The sequence below is a fragment of the Salvia splendens genome, chromosome 1 (assembly GCF_004379255.2).
Source record: "Salvia splendens isolate huo1 chromosome 1, SspV2, whole genome shotgun sequence".
Classification (NCBI taxonomy): domain Eukaryota; kingdom Viridiplantae; phylum Streptophyta; class Magnoliopsida; order Lamiales; family Lamiaceae; genus Salvia; species Salvia splendens.
In genome coordinates this window covers 44,333,284-44,353,454 of record NC_056032.1, presented here as the reverse complement: position 1 = coordinate 44,353,454, position 20,171 = coordinate 44,333,284, and the positions used below count along the sequence as shown (strand labels likewise).

At 33.6% G+C, this 20,171-nt stretch overlaps 1 protein-coding gene across 1 annotated transcript; it reads right to left on the bottom strand.

The window, feature by feature from the left end:
- Window positions 1-67: 67 nt before the first annotated feature.
- On the bottom strand, window positions 68-5,152 carry LOC121754562 (probable pectin methyltransferase QUA2). The gene is made up of 9 exons (XM_042149903.1): window positions 4,840-5,152; window positions 3,610-4,337; window positions 3,398-3,527; window positions 2,718-2,958; window positions 1,931-2,156; window positions 1,652-1,824; window positions 1,247-1,550; window positions 909-1,047; window positions 68-596 (listed from the first exon to the last, which is right to left on the bottom strand). The coding sequence occupies exons 2-9, from the start codon at window positions 4,323-4,325 to the stop codon at window positions 438-440; spliced, it is 2,088 nt and encodes a 695-aa protein (XP_042005837.1). The 5' UTR covers window positions 4,326-4,337; window positions 4,840-5,152; the 3' UTR covers window positions 68-437.
- Between the last annotated feature and the right edge of the window lie 15,019 nt (window positions 5,153-20,171).

The window sequence follows — 20,171 nt, the reverse complement described above, 5'->3', positions numbered from 1 at the left end:
TGAGACAGAGGGAGTATATTGGATGGGGGGAGTACAAGTACAACTTAACAAATAAATAATGCAGAAGTAGAGAAGTTAAAAAGAATATGTATACACAAGTAAACCAATTTTTGCTTATTGTATGTTTCATCCATCACAGTTTTGAGTATATATGTATGAAAATGTCCCTAAACAGAGGCATCAAAAGAGTAACAAAGTCCTCTATCTCTCCCACATTGCCCTTCGTTTTCGATCTCTAGTTACACGGTCTTACAGACGCCTTGCGGCTCCATAAGAGCTGTCAAAAATAACGCGATCATGCAGTTTCTGCACCGTGCCATCAACCCCTTCTCTTCAAACTCTCTTTTCACCATTTCAATGGAAGCTTGAAGAAGGTAGGTGCAGGAAAGAAATGAATGTGAATATAATCGTCTATCATATGCCTTTTCCCCAGAAAATCAGCTGGCTTGTCTCTTGAGGAATGGCTTCTGGCAGATTAGGAGCCTCTCGCTGCTGTTGCTCTCGATCTCCACGACTCGTGCATCCCATTTCAGATGCGTTGTCAGAGATCTTGCAAACTCAATGAGAGGAGTGGAGTCCCTCAGAATCAACCATCCCTGTTATTTTCCACGTTCATCAGCAAAAAAACGAGAGATTCATCAACAACAGAGCACATCGAAGCACACGAGCAAAATCTCATTTTTACTCAGTATTAAAGCAAATAATGAGAGACATAGAGAAGAGACAAAGAGATTTGGATAAAAACCATTTATCTAATCTTAAGCTTTTAGACACTAAAACAACGTAAACTTCAATGATATAAATGATCCCGTCTCGATCTTGATTATCCAATCCATATATTGTCTCATAAATCGTCATTTAGCATAAACTAACATAGTATTATTTGGAACTTGAAGTTGAAAATAAACCTCTGGACGAAGTAAACGATCTATCTCAGCAAATATATCGATCAATTGGCATTTTGGTTGCTCGGAAAATTCAAGAGAGAGAAGTCCTTCCGCGTGAACTAGATCATACGTCCTTGGATACGATGGAAACGGTTCACACCTGCCAAAAAAATACAAACTTTATATCCAATAATGATCTGGGAGGAACATAAAGATGTCGATAAAAAAGAGAAGCTCGGGACACCTAATTTTTATCGAGTCACATAGGTAACTCAATTCGGGAAATTTATAAACCATAAACAATTCCAATGACAAAAGGAATGAAACTATATTAATCTGTAATAGAAGGTAAGAATTACCAGTTATGCAGCAAGCCGGTAAAGCCCCGGTCAACTATTAAAGGGAGGCTGTTACGACCGCTTGTAGGGACAACGTTCATAACCCAAACCGATTTCTTTGTCTCTAATAAGGCAGCGTTGAAACCTCCCAAATGAGCGTTCATGTCCAGCACATTTCTCAGCATGTTATAAGGCGGAGAAGGATCTTCGTCGCCAGGCCTCTTTGGATGGTCTGAGAATATGAGAGGTGAAAGCAGAGACCAAAAATCTTGGACAGCGGATTTGCAATTTCCAGAATCCTCTGCAAACTCTTCTGCGCTATAGCCTACACGAAAACCAAAATGAAATCAGTCAGGATATGCTAATGAAAGGTAACACGGAATGTGTTCTGCACCAAGCAGTCTAGATTATGTCAATTTTATTTACCATAACGTCCGAGTTCAGCTGAGGTCAATGCCGCCTGTGAAGGCCATTTTCTCCTTTCTTCAATAGGAAGCCAGCGGCGGTTTTGAGTCCCTCCAATGCATGATGGGAGCGGTCGATAATATGGGGTCTCGATATCATGGCCCTTGCTACAGAGAGAAAATGAACCACTTTTCCTGGAAACATGAGCAACCATTTTCTTCTGAGGGCATCAATCAATCACTTTTTGGAATAAAATACGTATCTTATGGTTGCAGCAAATTCACTTCGTGCCCTGCTTACCTTTTGGAATAACAATTCTTCTTACTAGTCTTCTTCCACACGACAGTTTCTTCTTGCTGTGGGAGCATATCCCAGCAGAGATTTTCTGCTGCCAGGCGCACCGTATCCCATTTTTTCAAGTTGGCTTTGTTGCGCAAGGAACGCTGAGAGTTTATAATGGGATCAGTCCACACAAAATATCCACCGGGGCGCAACAACCGATCAACTTCAAGCAAATATATGCCATCTGCATTAAATGAGATAGCACTTAAAATGTAGGAAGATAAGGTTTACAATAGTAGAAAACATGTTTTCTGAAGAACACACTTGGTTACAGAACAAACCATGAGACATATATCAAATTGTCGATAGAGTAGTTCTTGAAGGTTTATAATGCAACAACCTAAGAATCATCTCTTCCTATTTCTATGCAAGTGTTCTTGGAAATTTTATTGAGAGAACTTAGGGATCTATGCGACATCAACCTCATTTGACGTGGAAATTCAACAACTCTTGAGTAAACATAAAATACAAAAGGAGGTTTTTTAGCATTTAAATGGAAATACACACATAAATAGGGCTGCTCGACCTGAAACCATCAATCAAACGAACTTTGTCTATGATGCCATTAGTGCAAGTAAAGCATATTTTGCATCCATGCAGTGAAAAACTTGTCGCATGATTCGCATCATTTTCCTCTGTTACATTGTTTCACATGCGAAATGTATTTTTTAGTGTAGTAGTAATAAAGTAACTTCTGCAATTTTTTCTCTTTAACCATTAACAAATAGACATTTAAAAAGAGTACCTTTTGTGTCCCAATCAACTCGACATCTGGCACAATGAATCATGTCAAATGATATAGATGGATATGGGAGCTGCTTCGATGTAAATGAACCAATCATTGCAGGGAGACCCCTTTCCAGGGTTAGCTGGACTTGACTGCCTGATGCCTCATAGTTTGCTAAACACATGGTTAGTAGTTGGTACGAAGATAAACGTGCCCCAAGACTACCATAACCACATTCTATGTCCAGGATGGTTCTAACCTGAAAATGGAACAAATAAAAGTATACTCTGTATGTCAGAACCCTGAGAAGAAATTATCAAGTATGAAAAGGCATCAAATATGGTAACATAAACTGATACGTAGTATCAATCTGTCAAACATAACAACTCTCTAACGCAAATGATCCATCCCGTATGAATTGCTCTTATAATGAATCGCAATTTTTCATTTTTTTTACCACTCAATGGATTTTGTAACATGAATAAAAGGTTTTCACATTTCAAATGCATCATCAATGTTTCCAGCAAACAAAGTCGAACCATTCCTCATATATGACTGAATAGAAAAATATAAGCCAACTGCTAGATCACCATCATGCTCTCAACGAATGATCATATTTCCCACATCTACTGCAATAAGGACATTTCATAAAAAGGAGCTGAATCAAGCAAAGAAAATGAACGATGGTTTTCACTTACTCCGGCTTGTATAAACGAGGACTCGTTTCTCAGCCCAATAATTTCTGCAATTTGGTGAGAATAATCTTCAACATCAAAGGTAGAAGACACCGAACGAAATGAAATCTGGTCTTCGTCCAACATCATCATCCTGTGATAACACAATAGAGAAAAGATATAAGATACAAGAAAGCCATTTCCAACATCAACTTCAGTTCGACTACGAAACTCACCTCTTAGTCAAACTACCAGAAGACAGGACCTCCTGCGCTGTAATATTAACATTCGCAAACCAGATTATATCTTTTCCAGCAGGCCACCGTAAAGGAATCCTATAGTTCACAGGTGGAAGAACCAAGCAGTTCTGCTTCGACCCATGCACACAGTGGCGGTCATACTCTTCGCCCCCAGAAAACCCCAAAGCAAGATTCTCCGAAACATTAAAGCACAGAACATAATTCTCCGACTCCTGAGAACAGTACTCTAACTCCCTGAACCTCGACGAACTAAGAGAAATCTCCCCAATTTCATACATATCAGAGACGAGCTGCTCCTGAAGTCGCCTATATCCATGGAACACTTGCCCTCTCGACGTTGAGGCTATAGAGAGCGACCACCAGTATGAACCGGTAAGAGCAAGAATCACAATGACTACTAAACTGAATTTGAGAAGGGAGAGTATCACTTTCTGTGAACTCCTAACCACCCCCGGACTGAAGGGGTCCGATACAAAACCGTGGTCACCCAAACTGTGAGGTGACTTTGTGAAAAGAAACCGAAAAGGGTTCTTCAAAGATAAATGTGTGGCGTCATCTTCATTCGGCTGATTCCGATTCAAATCTTCCTTCTCCAACTTATCTTTCTTCTGAGAATCATCCCAGTAATCATTACTATTCCCCGAGAATCGCTCACCGCCACTCAAAACACCGCGGTAAAGCGGCCTCGACATCTTACTTACCACCTAAACAGCAATGATCACATGAAAGCTAAAGAATCAAAACCATTACCAATCAAAATATCTTAAAAGGAGAAAAGGGCAAATTGATATCATAAGGAAAGTGGTGAATTTGGAATAGACTATTCCCAAATCTGATAATAGATCCTCTAATATTAATTAAAAAAAAGATATATAGCACACATCGTGATTTATGGAAAACACATGCATACACATACACGGCGTGATTTGTGGAGAGTACATAGAAATCAAATCTAAAGGATGAAGCTTTACACGATACAAGTGAACTGAACTAAACCCAGAAATGGGAAATGCAAAATCCAAATCAAGAAATCAATTTAAGTGATAAGCTAAGAAGATATCTGAAAAAACACAACTAAGATTCCAGTTACAGAATAAAAAAATCACGCTTCAAATCTCACCCAAAACCAAAACACAAAAACCCATTTCGATCGAAGGCAACAAATGAATTGAAACAACAACATAAATGCTGGGCGCCAGTGTTTACCTAGAAAGATGCAAACTTTGGTAGAAACAAGAGAGCCCTCACTTTCAGCTAAATTCTGGGGCAAGTTTTCATGGATTTCTCACAACCCAATGTTTATTTGTCGTTTCCCAAAACCATTTTTCATACCTTGATTTCACAGTTGAGCTTCAGATCACATTACAGAAATGGGAGCAAGAAAAAATCCAGCTAGTAAGTAGAGATGAAAGAGATTGCAACGAAGTGGAAAGGGGTGTTATATATATACGCATACAAATCGGTGGGGCAGTGAAGAAATTCTACTGCGAAGTGGGATCCAATCTTATCATAGGCGGCTCGGTTAAATTGTATTTTTCGAAGATCTCTCACTCCTCACTCTCTCTCTCTCTCATTTTGAAGTTCCCGTGATTTCTTATCTTCTGTTAAATTGTATTTTTCGATTAATTTATTTTCACTTGTGTCGAGCTTTAATCATTTTTAATTGAAATCAAATGTAAGTACACAATACAAATATTTTGGTTATTTATATCCATTTAGTTTGTTTATTTATAGGATATTAATTAAATTCGCTTGTTGTTTTATTGCTTATATTTATAGGATATTAATTAAATTCGATTGTTGTTTTATTGCTTATATATTTAATATTTATCAAAGCGACTCAATTGAAGTTTCATTTAAACGATTTTATTGTAATGTATCGTTTTGTTTTTATTGTTTAATACTTTGGTATTAAATTATTACTATCCTTAGTTTGAAATTAAAGTAAAAGGAATTTAATAAATATGGATGAGTAAATTAAAGAATATAGATTTTTTCAAAAGAAAGGAAATGTAAAAGTAAGCCTGTAAAATTAAATATAGCGTGTAATCATTATGATGGATTTTTTAAAATCTTTTTTAGTGTGTAACTATAATTGCGAACATTGATAAGTGGAGTCTAATCACATTAATACCAGCCATAATTCAGGGGTTATAATTATCACTAAAAATGACAATTTTCAGCAGTTTCTCCAATTTAAATAATTCATGTAGTAAATTTAAAAATAAAATGCATAGTGTATATCTTTAGGTCATGTATATTTATTTCATATTTTAGATTTTTGATGATAAATAAAGTTTAATGTTTGATGATAAGGAATTGCATGGACTAGTCCATTTCTAGTGGCCCGCCATATTATATTCTACTACTACTAGAGATAGGAGTATAATTTTATAATAGAAAAATATTTTTTTATTTAAATATTGCATCTAAATATCTAATATAACATTTTTTCTATATAAATCGACTTCATATCTCTTGGAATGTACTCCATTATCTCCTCACCGTCTTTGTATTTTATTTTAAAAAAATAAAATTGTCATTAATGGTTAATTAAGACTAATCAGATAGTCAAACAGAGACCAAATCTCGAGGAAATTAAATCTAAAACTCCCTATATATGTACTAGGTTTCTTAGGCCATCCACAACGCCGTTCCTATACCGTTCCTTAAACCACTATTTGAGGGCCCCACTGTACTTTTTTACTCCATTCCTTAACTAAAGAACGGAACCTGCAACCCTCCGTTCCTTAACCGTTCCTTAAATTACTATTCATTCAATTTCATTTTTTTTATTTCCAACCCAATTCAATTTAAATAAACACACTTTAAAAAACAAACACACTTTATTAAAAAACACACAACATTAAAAAAAATTACAACTTAAACTTAAAAAAATAAAAAGCACACAATTAAAATCCTAAAAATAATAGTTGATTTGAGATGAAAATTGGGGTGGAAATAGAGAGGAATAGTTGTGTGTTTGTGATTGAAATGAGTATGAAATAGGAGTATTTATAGAGTAAATAAATAAAATAAAAATTAAAAAAAATAAAAAACGGATATTAAAAAAACGGTCTCATTACCGTTGCAAAAAATTTTTTTTATTAAATTCGAATTTAAAAAAAAATGAATTATTGCGTCACCGGACGAAGCCCACTCGCGGGGCAGCGAGTGGGCTTCACGCGTCGAATGGGAGGCCGCCACGTCGCCTCGGCGCGTGGCGGAACGTTCCGTTCCGCGTTCCTCCGGAACGGAACGCGGCACGGCATAGGAATGGCGACGGCACGGAACGGCGACGGAACGCACCCCGCAACGCGTGCCGCCGCGGAACCGTTCCGCCGGAATGGCATAGGAACCGCAACGGCACAGCGTTGCGGGTGCCCTTATTTACATGAATAATATGGGTAAAATCCTACTCACATTTGGACTGATTTGATTGGGAAAAAAAGTGTATTTTCAATTTATATAATTAATAAATTTGAAATTTTTTTTAGAAAGAAGTAACATTGTTGTTATATAGTGAAATGGACATCTTTATCTCGACTCAACTAAAAGTTGGATTTGTGCTACCTTTTTGCGTCAAACAATCAAAATAAGCATACATTTCTATATACGTATGTTTATTAATTTATTAATAAAAAATATTAATGTAATTTTGTAACTATATATAACTACAACTCGAAATTTCATCTAAAATCCCCAATGTAGTGGTCACCCTTGGATGTATTAGGTTGGGTGGGTATATTCACCAACCTTAATAAATGTGTGCATGTCCAAATTAGTCACAATCAATTGTAACATTAAAAAATAGTTGTAGTAATATTTAGGATAATGAAAAGGAAATTCGAAATTTATATGATTAATATAGCTAGAAACTTGTAGAATTTGCATAGTTTTATTAATTTGGAAGTGGGATTAGTTATAACTAGTCAAATTATATTGTATAAATTTAGTTTGGATTTACCTAGATTTAAGGTTGAAGCGAATTGAATTTTGAGTGTAACGCGGTAGTTAGTTGGACAAGTTTGGATTCGGGTGTATAGTCAACCTTTAGATGAAACTTTATGCTATATTAATATATTTAATTAGGGAATGATTTCATTGGCTAAATCAAAGTTGAGTTCACATATGAAAGGCTTAATTGTGATTAGTTTTCAATAGTTTATATTTTGACGAGTCAATTCAGATCTTGAGTTGGTCGTTCGTTAATAACAAATTTGAAAGTGAAATATTACTATTTTTTGTTAGTGATAAAAATTTCGTCCATAAAGTACTAATATTACGTATTCGAATCGTCCATTAAAATTAGACGCATTTTAAATAAGGAAAGTTTAAACAAATACTCAGTAATGACTATACACGTCATTTTAAAACTTGTGTCATTTACAATTTTGTCTTTTTTTGGACAGATGTAGTATTAAATAGGGCTGGCAATTTTTGACACGACACGATAACACGACACGAACCGACACGAAAATAATGGGTTTGGGTCAGAGCTTATTGGGTTCGTGTCCTTATCGGGTCGACCCGTTAAGGACACGAAAATTTCGTGTCGTGTTCGTGTCGGGTTCGTGTTATCCGTTAACAATACGTGTCCGTGTCATGTCCGTGTCGTGTTCGTGTCGTGTTCGTGTTATCCGTTAACAAATAATATTTTAATATTATTAATTCTTATTATTTTCATTTTTAATAGGTTTAACTGTTATCAGGTCGTGTTGTTATCGAGTCGTTATCGTGTCATCTCGTGTACGTGTTGTTATCGTGTCGTGTTGACCCGAATTGGTTCGTGTCGTTAATGGGTTCGTGTCGTGTTCGTGTCTGAGGTTTTCGTGTCGTGTTCGTGTTCGTGTTTGAGGTTTTCTTAACGGGTCGTGTTCGTGTTTGTTGTTATCGTGTTCGTGTCGTTATCGTGTCGACATGATAACGACCCGACACGCACGATTTGCCACCCCTTACTATTAATAATGATGAATTCATGCCGATTTTAAAAATTGCTAGATACTATTATTTACTACAAAATAATGGAGGAAATAGTTTTAATTTGTACTTCAAAATAATAAATTGCGTTATAGTACTATATAAAAATAACAAGAGGTAATTATTGTGAAATTATATTCTAGTTGTTAGACACGTTTAATATATGTAGCCAATAAGTATATGGCAAGAAAAATATATTATTATTTAAATATATTATGGAGACTGGAGAGTAGATGAATATGGAATGTGGAGTCGGCACTGTCACTAGATACAGTTCAAGTTACTTCAAGATATCTAATAAATAGTGCATATGATTATACAAAAATATTTTTTAAAAAATAAATGTGATACACATATTTATTAAATGCGTATAAATACATATAGCATAATACATCATGATTCATGAGACACGCTAGCGTGACTTCGGATATACGGTGCACTAGTCCTTATAATTAAATCAATAATTAATTAATACTCCTATCAAATAGAAACTAATCAAAGAAAAGTATAAATTAATTAATTCTTATATAGTAACTAATATTCTACATTAGTTCATTTCAAATGGAGTGTGTAGTTAATTTCTTTAGTTCTTATAGAAGTTTGATTAATTCGATCGAGCTGGCGCAAGAAAATGTTAACATGCATAGTATATACACATATTTATAGAATTGTTAGTATAATTGGATAATAATATTTTATAAGGAAATGGTCATGGCTTAGTTACTGCAAAATCAGAATAAAATACGAGGATCACATTCTGTAATGAAAAAAAAATGACAACAATAAATTCGATAATATATTTCGAAGCACTAAAGTCAGAAGCAGCAAAATAATAATATTTCTGTCTTCACTCGTGAATGTATTTTGTGCATTTTCACACTGCTATATGTCCCTTTGTCGACCTCAACTTTTCGTCACTACATAAATAAACTGAAAAGTTACATATATATAAATTAAAACTAATGGAATTAATAAATAAAATAATAAATTTGAATTAGTATAATTCAATTTTTATACTACAACTTTATATTAAAAAATACTTTAAACAAAATATGTGCCCAGTCAATTACATGGCTAGATTCGAAAAAATAGAAAGTTCATAAGTAAAAGATTGTTAATTTTAATTAGTCTAACATACATCGAGGCAAAATTTACACTACTTTAAACAGAAAACAAATATCATCCTCACCATATTATTCGAGTTTTCACATTTCAATATGAACCGACTAAATTGATATTAAACTGACTAATTAAGTTCAAAATAAAATTTTGACATCATGAGTGACGTTTCTATAAATTTTCATTCAATTTTTAAATATATATATTTTAAAGTAATTTTTAGATAAATGAGGATCGTGGAAAAGGAACTTGTAAGATCAAACATTATAAATAATTAAAGCGTTGATAGTTAAGGATAGTGGAATGTAAATCATAATTCTTAGGATTTGAAACTTCATTAACGCATATCTAATAAAGTTTTCTATCTCTTAGTCGACCTTTGCCTCAACCTAAATCCACCATTAACTGTCGTTATTATAACAATACTTAAGTGAAATTTATGGTATAAGTTCCAACATGCATAAAAATACATTTTAAGTTCTGAATATGTGGACAAGATCCACAACCAATTGGGATTGGGTTCAATGATGGAAGTGGACTTGTCACACCCTACAATGTGGGTCATTTTGTCATTAATTACCAAGATGTAGTGCAAGTCCCCCACTCAATTTCTTTAATGCTTATGGAATTTTTATATTTTATACTCCAATCCGTAATTTAAAAGTACAAACTATTTTCTTATCAGTTTGTCCCTAAAAAATATTATGAACTTTCTATTTTTATAATAGCTAAACAACAAATTACGCTTATACATTATTTTATTTACAAATTACAAATAAAAACATGTGTTAAATCAAATATTTATACTTTTCATGGACGGGAAGATATACTAACTTTGTCTCTTAGTTAAGTTCAAGGCTCTTGGAAATAAAAATTGGATGTATTAAGTGGTGAATATTTCTTAAGATTGAATCAAGAATTTGATATTGAACTCCCTCCTTCCCAACTAAATTAGATCGTATTCATTTTTGAGATGTTTCAACTAAGTCGAGTCATTTATTTTATTGACAAAAAACAAAACATATAATCACCCTTAATTTATTTCATTATTTGTTTCTTACTCTCCCTATCTCTCCTACTTTATTCATTTCTCCTACTATTTAACATAATTTTTTAATCTTCGTGCTCAAAAGTTTTAACTCAACTTAATTGAGACGAGGGAATGCAATTTTTTCGTTTTGGCTGCCCAAAATTAGTGCATCCTTATATATAGTTTGGATACAACTTTTCAACTTCACATTATATTAAAAGGTATCGTAATGAATTGATTAGCCTCTTTGGATCATCCCCAAATTTTCAGTAAAATGTGTATTATTCACCTATAAAATCAACATTTTATATTTTAATTACTATACTGACAACTCTCCGTAACTATTTTTTTTCCTATTTATCACTTTTTTTATAATTTTTAAATGAAAAATAAAAGAAGAAAATAAAAGAAAATAACAAAATGAAACGAAAATTCAAAACAAATACTTATTAAATATAAATTGAAATATCTGCGACTTTTCCACGATAACAGCCAGCATTGCGGATGCCACACCCTAACCTTATACAATTGGTCGGACCATGGGCACCATGCACCACATGTCGCAAAAGCGGACGCGTTGGAGGTGACATTGTTGTTATAAGTGTTAAAATTCATATATTAGTACCACACATAATCTCAAAAATTATTCAAAATCAAAACAACAACTTTAATTTGACATAATGTACATTTGCGCGCGCGCACACCACACTAGGAGGATTGGTCCCACCACAAGATATTGGATATTTTGTAGAGGTACAAGCAATTATATATTCTGTTTTTTTCTCATGAATATTGTTAAGATAGTCGTGACCAATTGTACACCTAATTATATACTCCCTCCATATTAAAAAAAATATATAAATATTTGAAATGACACAAGTTTTAATGCACAACTGGTAAAGTAAGTGAGAAAAATTGAAAAAGTAAGAGGGAAAAAAAGAAAAATGATTAAAGTAAGAGAAATGAAGAGAAAAAGTAGTGAAAGTAGAATTAGTGGGTTGTGGGGTCTTTGTGCTAAAATAAAAAGATTCTAAAGTTTTTATTTTTAAGGAACGATCCAAAATGAAAATAGTTGCTATTTAAAAAAAAAAGGAGGGAGTATTCTGTTTTTATTTGGTATCATGACCATATCACGTTATTATTGTACAACCGATTTTAATTATTTTTTTTGTTTGGTTTGGTTTGGAAATTTCAAATATCTAGTAAATTTTATTTTTGGTTGTTTGTATTATTAGTTAATACTAATATGGAATTTTTTTTATTTTTTACTCTCGTGTTCAATTAAATCCTGAACTATTTATTTAGGACATCTCATTTGTCAATTGAACAGTGAGAATGGCTAGAAATTATAAAAAAAAAGTTCAATATTTAGGCGTCTACTTTTCTTCATTTTAAATTAACTGAGAGTGTTAATTATTTTTATAATAATGGGTCCAATTCAAGTGTGGACGTTTCTGCGGTTCACGCGACACTATTAAATTTTAGATTAATTAAATAACATCAAATAAGATAATGTTACTATTATTATTATTCAAATCAATTTCAGATATCGGTACCATAATTTGATGATAATAAATTTTATATGATCAAATATCGAAGATGCAAAAATTTTTAAAAATCCAGCGATAAAGTAAAATTTCAAATAATTGTAAAAATGTAGGTCATGTACCTTATGCAAGTAATTAGATTATGTCATTTTACTTTCACATAAGTGCACAGTTTAACCATGGCTGGAGACATTCACTGTTGTCATTAATCAATGACAACTTATACTGTCACTTGATAATAATTAAGAACAATTAATTTAACATTTACTAATTTTTATCTACTTAGGACAAAAAATATGTGCTGTCACTAGACATATATTAACAATTTAACATGCATCCAACTTTATAAATAGTTCGCTCATGACTTCCTTGCAATTTTAACATTAATTTATTACACATGTAAAGTTTTTTTTTTCAGAAAAACATATAATCGTAGTAGTAGTACAAAAAAAGGCAAAGCATAAGGTCATCCACTACGCTGTCACTATACCGTCCCTTAACCGTCCCTTAAACTACTATTTGAGGGCCTCACCGTACTTTTTTACTTCATACCTTAACTAAGGGACGGTACCTGCAACCCTCCGTCCCTTAAATTACTATTCATTCAATTTCATTTTTTTCAACAAATTCAAATAAACAAACACACTTCATTAAAATTAAAATAACATTACAACTTAAAATTCAAAAAAATGGAAAAAGACATAGTTGAAATCCAAAAAAAATAAAAATGACATAATTTTAAAAAATAGAAAAAGACATAATTAAAATCCCACATCGAAAGTGGAACATAAAACATTAAAGGATGTCTCTATAAAAGAGAAACAACCAATAATGAGTTTGTCCCACATCGAAAATGGAACATAAAACATTCAAGGATGTCTCTATACAAGAGAAACAACCAAGAATGGTTTCATAAATTCGCAAGCCCATCAAATATATATGGGCTATTACGAATTTTTTGTATTCATTTATTTGTAAAAATTATTTTTAAATATAAAAATCAATTTTTATAAATAATTTTTTTTTAAAAAATCATGTTTTTTAAAAAAATGAATTATTGCGTCAGCGTGACGAATCCCACTCGCTGGCCGGCGAGTGGGCGTCACGCATGACGCAGGGGCGTGCCACGTCGCCATGGCGCGTGGCGAGACAACCCGTCTCGTGTCTCGCAGGTACGGGTCGCGGGACGGGCCGGTGTGCCGCAACGCGACGGAACGCGGGATGGTGGCGCGCCGCGTAGTGGATGCCCTTTAAATTATAACTGTATTCACTTAACTCATAGTCAAATTTATGTAACAAATTAAATTCATCAATCATTCCTATAGAAAGTTAAAAAAATGATAGACTATTTAAATTGATGAAATATATAGTTGTATGGTTGTATGTTGGAAAAGCTTTGATGTGTCAATTATCATGTATACCACCTAGTTATGTGGAAATAATTAAATAAAAAACGTGACAAGATATATGTACTCCCTTTTCTATGAAGAGAATTAGGAATTTGAAAAGAAAATTGTGACATCCATTTTGTCGAAAATAATTCATTTGCAGGTTATAAAAGCAATAGTATAATTAGAGTCACATGTATACCTATGTGTTCAATCACGCGTGGGCCCATTAGTTTGAAGAGTCTGTTACGTGACGGCAGAGGTCCACGTGTCACATTTAATGAAGTAATGAATATATTGTGTCACGTCATATAAATAATTTAAGAAATACAAATAGTGCTATAGTATTGTCAATGGAGTATTAGTATATTTTTATGTAAAATTGGTAAATTACAGGAATAGATAATCCGCGTGTTTTAGTTGGAAATAAGTAAATAGGAGAGAAAAAATATAGTGAATCAAATTTCTAAAAATAAAAGAATGGAAAATTTGATGCATATATATTAAAATGAAAAAAGATGATTATTAGCTATACATAGAGAAAATATGCCATAAATGATGAGACTGGGAGCTTATTAGTAAAATGTAAAAAATATGTAAATACGAACAAATACCTTTTTGCTATAATTTATTTGGAGCTAAGGCCACCCGCAACGCGTTACGCGGGTGGCCCGAATTTCATTCCTCCGTGACGAAATGGTGGCGGGACGCGTTGCAGCGTCCCGTCCCGTCACCATCTCGCCGGAACGCCCGTCACGCCGAGACGCAGCGCGAGATGTCTCGCCACGCGCTCCTGCGACGTGGCGCGCTCCCAGACCATGCGCGACGCCCACTCGCCGGCCCGCGAGTAGGTTTCGTCACGATGAAGCAATAATTCATTTTTTTTTAAATTCAAATTAAATAAAAGAAAAAATTAAAAATTTGAAAACGGTAATATTACCATTTTCGACCGTTTTCTTTTTTTATTTAATTTTTTACTCTATAAATACTCCTATTTCATCCTCATTTCACACACAAACACACATCTAAACCTCTCAAATCCTCTCTCTTTCCTCTCCTATTTTCATCTCAACTCATCTCTTTTATTCTTCCCCCAAAATTTAATCGATCTAATTGATCCATATGAACAAATGCGTCGAATAATGGAAGAATCACTTGAAGAAGATAAATGCCGGGAAGCGGAGGAAGCCGCGCCGCCCCAAAGACGCTCCCAGACTTACATTCATCTTAACCGGGAGGAAGCCGCCGCAAGGTTAGTCCGCGACTACTACAGCGATAACCCGATGTGGGAGATACCTACTTCCGTCGCCGTTCCCGCATGCGGCGACCGCTATTTCTCCACATCGCAAATACATTGGCGGCCCAGGAAGAGTTCTTCCAAGAAAGGTTCGACGCCGTCGGCCGTCCCAACCACATGACGTTGCAAAAATGTACTTCAGCAATCTGTCAGCTTGCGACTTGACAAACGGCGGATGTGTTCGACGAATACCTCCACATTGGAGAAAGCACTGGGAGAATGTGCTTGCTCCAATTCTGCAAAGGCGTCCGGGACGCCTTCACCGACAAATTTCTCCGGAAGCCAAGCACGACAGATTGCCAGTTCCTGCTCCGCCTTCACGAAGAAGTGCACGGATTCCCCAGGATGCTTGGCAGCGTCGATTGCATGCACTGGCAATGGAATAATTGTCCGGTGGCGTGGAGGGGGTCGTACACAAGCGGCCACAAAGGCACCCACCCCACCGTTATACTCGAGGCCGTTACCGACTACCGGCTATGGATCTGGCATGCGTACTTCAGGGTCCCCGACTCAAACAACGACATAAACGTGCTCCACCAATCCGACCTCTTCGCCGAAGTTTTGGATAGTAAAGCGCCGACCATCAACTTCACCGCTAACAACCGACGCTATAAAATGGGGTACTATCTTGCAACGACATCTACCCGAAGTGGCCAACCTTCGTGAAGACGTGCACCAGGCCTGTGAACGCAAAGCAGACGCTTTTTGCGCAGAAGCAGGAGGTTGCTCGGAAGGATGTGGAGCGGGCGTTCGGGGTTCTCCAAGCGCGCTTCAACATTATCAAAGCCCCGTCTCGTACGTGGTTCATGTAGAGCGTGGTCGACATCATGTATACGTGCATAATCTTGCACAACATGATTGCCCAAGACGAAGGACCCGAGGCGGGAAATTGGTTCGACCTTGAAGCCCCCAGAAGCTCTACCGCAAGTAGTCCACCACGCAGAGGAGTGCATCCGTCTATACAAGAACGGTTGTCTATTCGGACAAGGATACGTGACTCTTCCGCCCACACCCAACTCCAAGATGATCTAATGGAGCATATTTAGGCAAAATTTGGCTGAGGAGATTATTAAATTATGTATTTTTATTTTTTTAAGAAATTATTAAATTATGTTTTTTACGAATTTTATGTTGTAAGTTTATTTTATTTAATGAAGTGTGTTTTTATTAATTTAATTTGGTTGAAAATAAAAATAAAAAATGAAATTGGGTGAATAGTAATTTAAGGGGCGGTTAAGGGATGTAGGGTTGCAGGTTCCGTCCCTTAGTTAAAAGATGGAGTAAAAAAGTACAGAGTAAAAAAAGTACAGTGGGGCCATGAATAGTAATTTAAGGGACGGATAAGTAACATTGTTACGGATGACTTAAAAGGGACAAAAGATAATTAAAACCAATCTATATAATAATTGTTTATATGGAGTTCATTAACACTGCAATAAAAAGGTACAGTTAATGATTCCAGACGTATTTAAGTCCTTGGAATAATCTTCAATAAATTAAAACCGTACAAGATATTTAAAACACAATTAAATTGAGTACTAACTATACTAAATAGTTAAAATTATGATGACTACATTTAAAATTATGATGACTACATCTGTGCAATGTAGTGACTACTAATAAATGTGATCTTAATTAATCTCCTTAATACGAAATCGTCGCTTAAATTGAATTTATTAAAATTAAATATTCATTTAATTCACCGACAGTAGTATGGATTGGATTGATGGAGAACAGATCAGGTGACGTGTCGGCCGTGTGAAAGCGGCACAGTTGCATTATACTTATCTCAATATTTCATAAAAAATATTAGTAATAATAATTTTTAATTGTGAATAATTCGAATTTTAACGTAAAAAATAATAGTGAAAGAAAAAATAATTAAGAACTATTAGTGAAAAATAACATCCATTTTATTATAGAATGGAATTTAACATAAATAAATGTGATTATTTACTATAAGCAAAAACTAGAAAAGTATTTTATTAATTTTCATAGATAAATTAAGTATAATGTTTATTAAACATAAAGGCTCGCGAGATACATAAGATTTGTTTTCTAGTAATATTGCAAATTATTTAATTTTTTGCTGGCATCGATATTGATCCATAAAATAAGGCCCAAAAATAAATACTCCTTATTAGTGTAGTGGACTAGCAATGTCAATTAAATTAGTTCGTTAAATTGAAAGTACAAATCAAAATTTAGATTTATTTGGGAGTCAATTAAATTAGTTTGTTAAATTGAAAGTACAAATCAAAATTTAGATTTATTTGGGAGTGTTATATTGCTAAATATTTAATTGTTGACTATAATTAAATAATAGTCATTAGATATTCAAATCAACGGCCTAGATCATCAGCCCCGGAGTATTAATACGATCAACAAAAAACGTCAATAAGGGTATTAAGGTCAATTTACAACAAATTAGTTATAACTAACTTTAAAACGCATATAACTTTCTCGATTTAAATTATTTTTTCCACAACGTATATCAAATTAAAGATAATTTCATAAGGATTTTAATGAGATTTCTCTTGCATATGTACCGATGTCAAATTTGAAAAAAAAAAATCAAAAATTTTCAGTTTTTTCGTACAGCAACAAATGTCAACATAGTATATAAAATATGTCAATATAATACATGTAGAATGTCAACATAAGCAATGTATTAACATTCTCAAAGCATTGTGTTGATATTTTCGAAATACTATATTGACATTTTCATCCAAAACCCTAATTTGGTAGTTTTTTTTTATCTTTTTCGATCTAATTAATAAAAACAAAAATTACACGTGGCAAATTTTAGACCACAAGATTTCTAAAATCATGTGGTCTTAAATTAGTTATAGTTAGCAATTAAATGATGAGTTAGCAATTGATCACTCCTCAATTAAAATACTAAGTAAGTCCAGAGCCTTTGTCATAGCGGCAAGGAGCTTAGACATTATTGCATGAGGTGCTAAGTTCGAGCCCTCTTGACATCAGTTGTAATTTTCTCCTATCTATAGGAGTTAATTTTTTTTTAAAAATACTGAGTAAGTTTTTTATTGTATCCCTAAAGCTAGTAATATACATATAGCGTAACTAATCGCGACTTGAAAATTAAACACAAATTATTAACATCAGTTGTAATTTCCTCCTATCTATAGTATATGAGTTTATTTGTAATTTCCTCCTTTATATAGGAGTTATTTTTTTTAAAAAAAATACTGAGTAAGTTTTTTATTGTATCCATAAAGCTAGTAATATACATATAGCGTAACTAATCGCGACTTGAAAATTAAACACAAATTATTAACAGATCCAATCAAATGACCTTATACAAATAATTGACTTCATTAGGAGAAAGTAAAATTGTTTTAAATACTGAGCAGCCTGCAGGGGCAGTGCAGTTAGTTTCGGAGGTATAGATTTCCTCGTATCTATAGTATAGGAGTTTATTTGTAATTTCCTCCGTTATATAGAAGTTATTTTTTTAAAAAAAATAAAATACTAGGTAAGTTTTTTATTGTATCCCTAAAGCTAGTAATATACATATAGCCTAGCTAATCGCGACTTGAAAATTAAACACAAATTATTAACAGATCCAATCAAATGACCTTATACAAATAATTGACTTCATTAGGAGAAAGTAAAATTGTTTTAAACACTGAGCAGCCCGCAGGGGCAGTGCAGTTAGTTTCAGAGGTACAGATTCACAAGAATGTTCAGGATCGATTTCCACTAATGTCGTGTAGTTGCAACACCTCTCAGGCACAAGTGTGAGGCCTTGAGAGGACAATGGATTACGACATTTCCCCTTAGCGGGTCACTGCATATCTTAATTGAACACCTCTCATAATATTGTTGGGCCAGAATGTGAGGGCTCTTTGAGGTTGGGGTTTCACCCTTTTTGCAAAAAAGGATTAAATGAATTGAGCTGTCTACTTAAGATTCGTCCAACTATGTGAAGAATTTTCCTCCTGTGACGGCGCCGTTTTATTGATTGATTATGTTAGCTGGCCAAACAATGGATAGCGTACTTGTTATTTGAGGCAAATAGTTTCGTTTAAATTTATTACTAATAATTAATATAAAAGGAACTGTATATATAAAAGGTATTCGAAATTATTCTTGAGTTGACACGAATTAAGATATAAATAAATAAGTAATAATTTATCGGTTTGTATATTGAATAGTGTAATGACTTTTTTTAAAAATCAATAGTTAAAAACTATAATGATAAAAATCGGAAAAATTTTATCGTTGATTTATTTTGAACTGGTATATTTATATTCATTTTCTTTAAATGCTAATCTTGTTGGTATGTTTATTTTGTTTGATTTTAAAATGTTATTTTAACGGAAAAATATTAATTTAAATATTGAGTAACGTCTAACAAAGACTCAAAGAGTATCCACCTTTCACAAAAACAAGATAAGAGTAATCATAATAATATAATTTGGGCCTTCCAGGCCCAGTAAATATTCATATATACCAAAAAAATATGCATATAGTACTCCTCTTATAATGCATATCTGTAAAGTATAAATAATTGTTTAGTTTGATAAAATGAGTAGATTCTAAGTTTCTAACCAATATCTTTCGATTATGTATAAAATTATGTTTCTACAACCAATCAACTATTATTTGAATTAAACTTTTAAGTTTATGTGGATAAGCCTAAACTAATTATTGTGTCGCCTCCAAACAATTTTCGTTCTACATTCAATACATTTTTTTAGCACTAACACTTTACTCTTAATGGTATCGAATTAATTCGGTGAAATTTTTCTAGACCAAAGGGAAGAAAGAAAAATGTTACTGTACTCTTGTATACTAATAAATTCTCTCATCGAAGATTTTAAAAAATATATTACAACTGAAGACAATTTTGAAGAATTGATTCAATCAATCGTGTCCAAAAGAATTGATTAAATCGTTGAACTTAAAAAATGAGTATCATCTCCAAATAATGAATTGATCCAATCGATCTCCAATTGGAATCGAAAGTGTAGTATGTAATTGAAGAAACGCCGCAACTTCAGAATCGCCAGGATTGTATGGAATTGCGTGTAGTACTCAACTGATTAGAAAAATTGAAGAATCATCATGATTTTGTTTGAAAATTGAAGAATCATCATGATTTTGTTTGAAAATTGTGGAGATGTAAGTCAAATTAGGATGGGGAAATT

Excerpts from the sequence above, each read along its gene's own strand:
- LOC121754562 (XM_042149903.1), bottom strand. The coding sequence starts at position 4,325 with ATGTCGAGGCCGCTTTACCGCGGTGTTTTGAGTGGCGGTGAGCGATTC. Across the intron at positions 1,825-1,930 it reads AAGAATTGTTATTCCAAAAG|GAAAAGTGGTTCATTTTCTC; the intron begins GTAAGCAGGGCA and ends TCATGTTTCCAG. Across the intron at positions 597-908 it reads ATCGTTTACTTCGTCCAGAG|GGATGGTTGATTCTGAGGGA; the intron begins GTTTATTTTCAA and ends GGAAAATAACAG.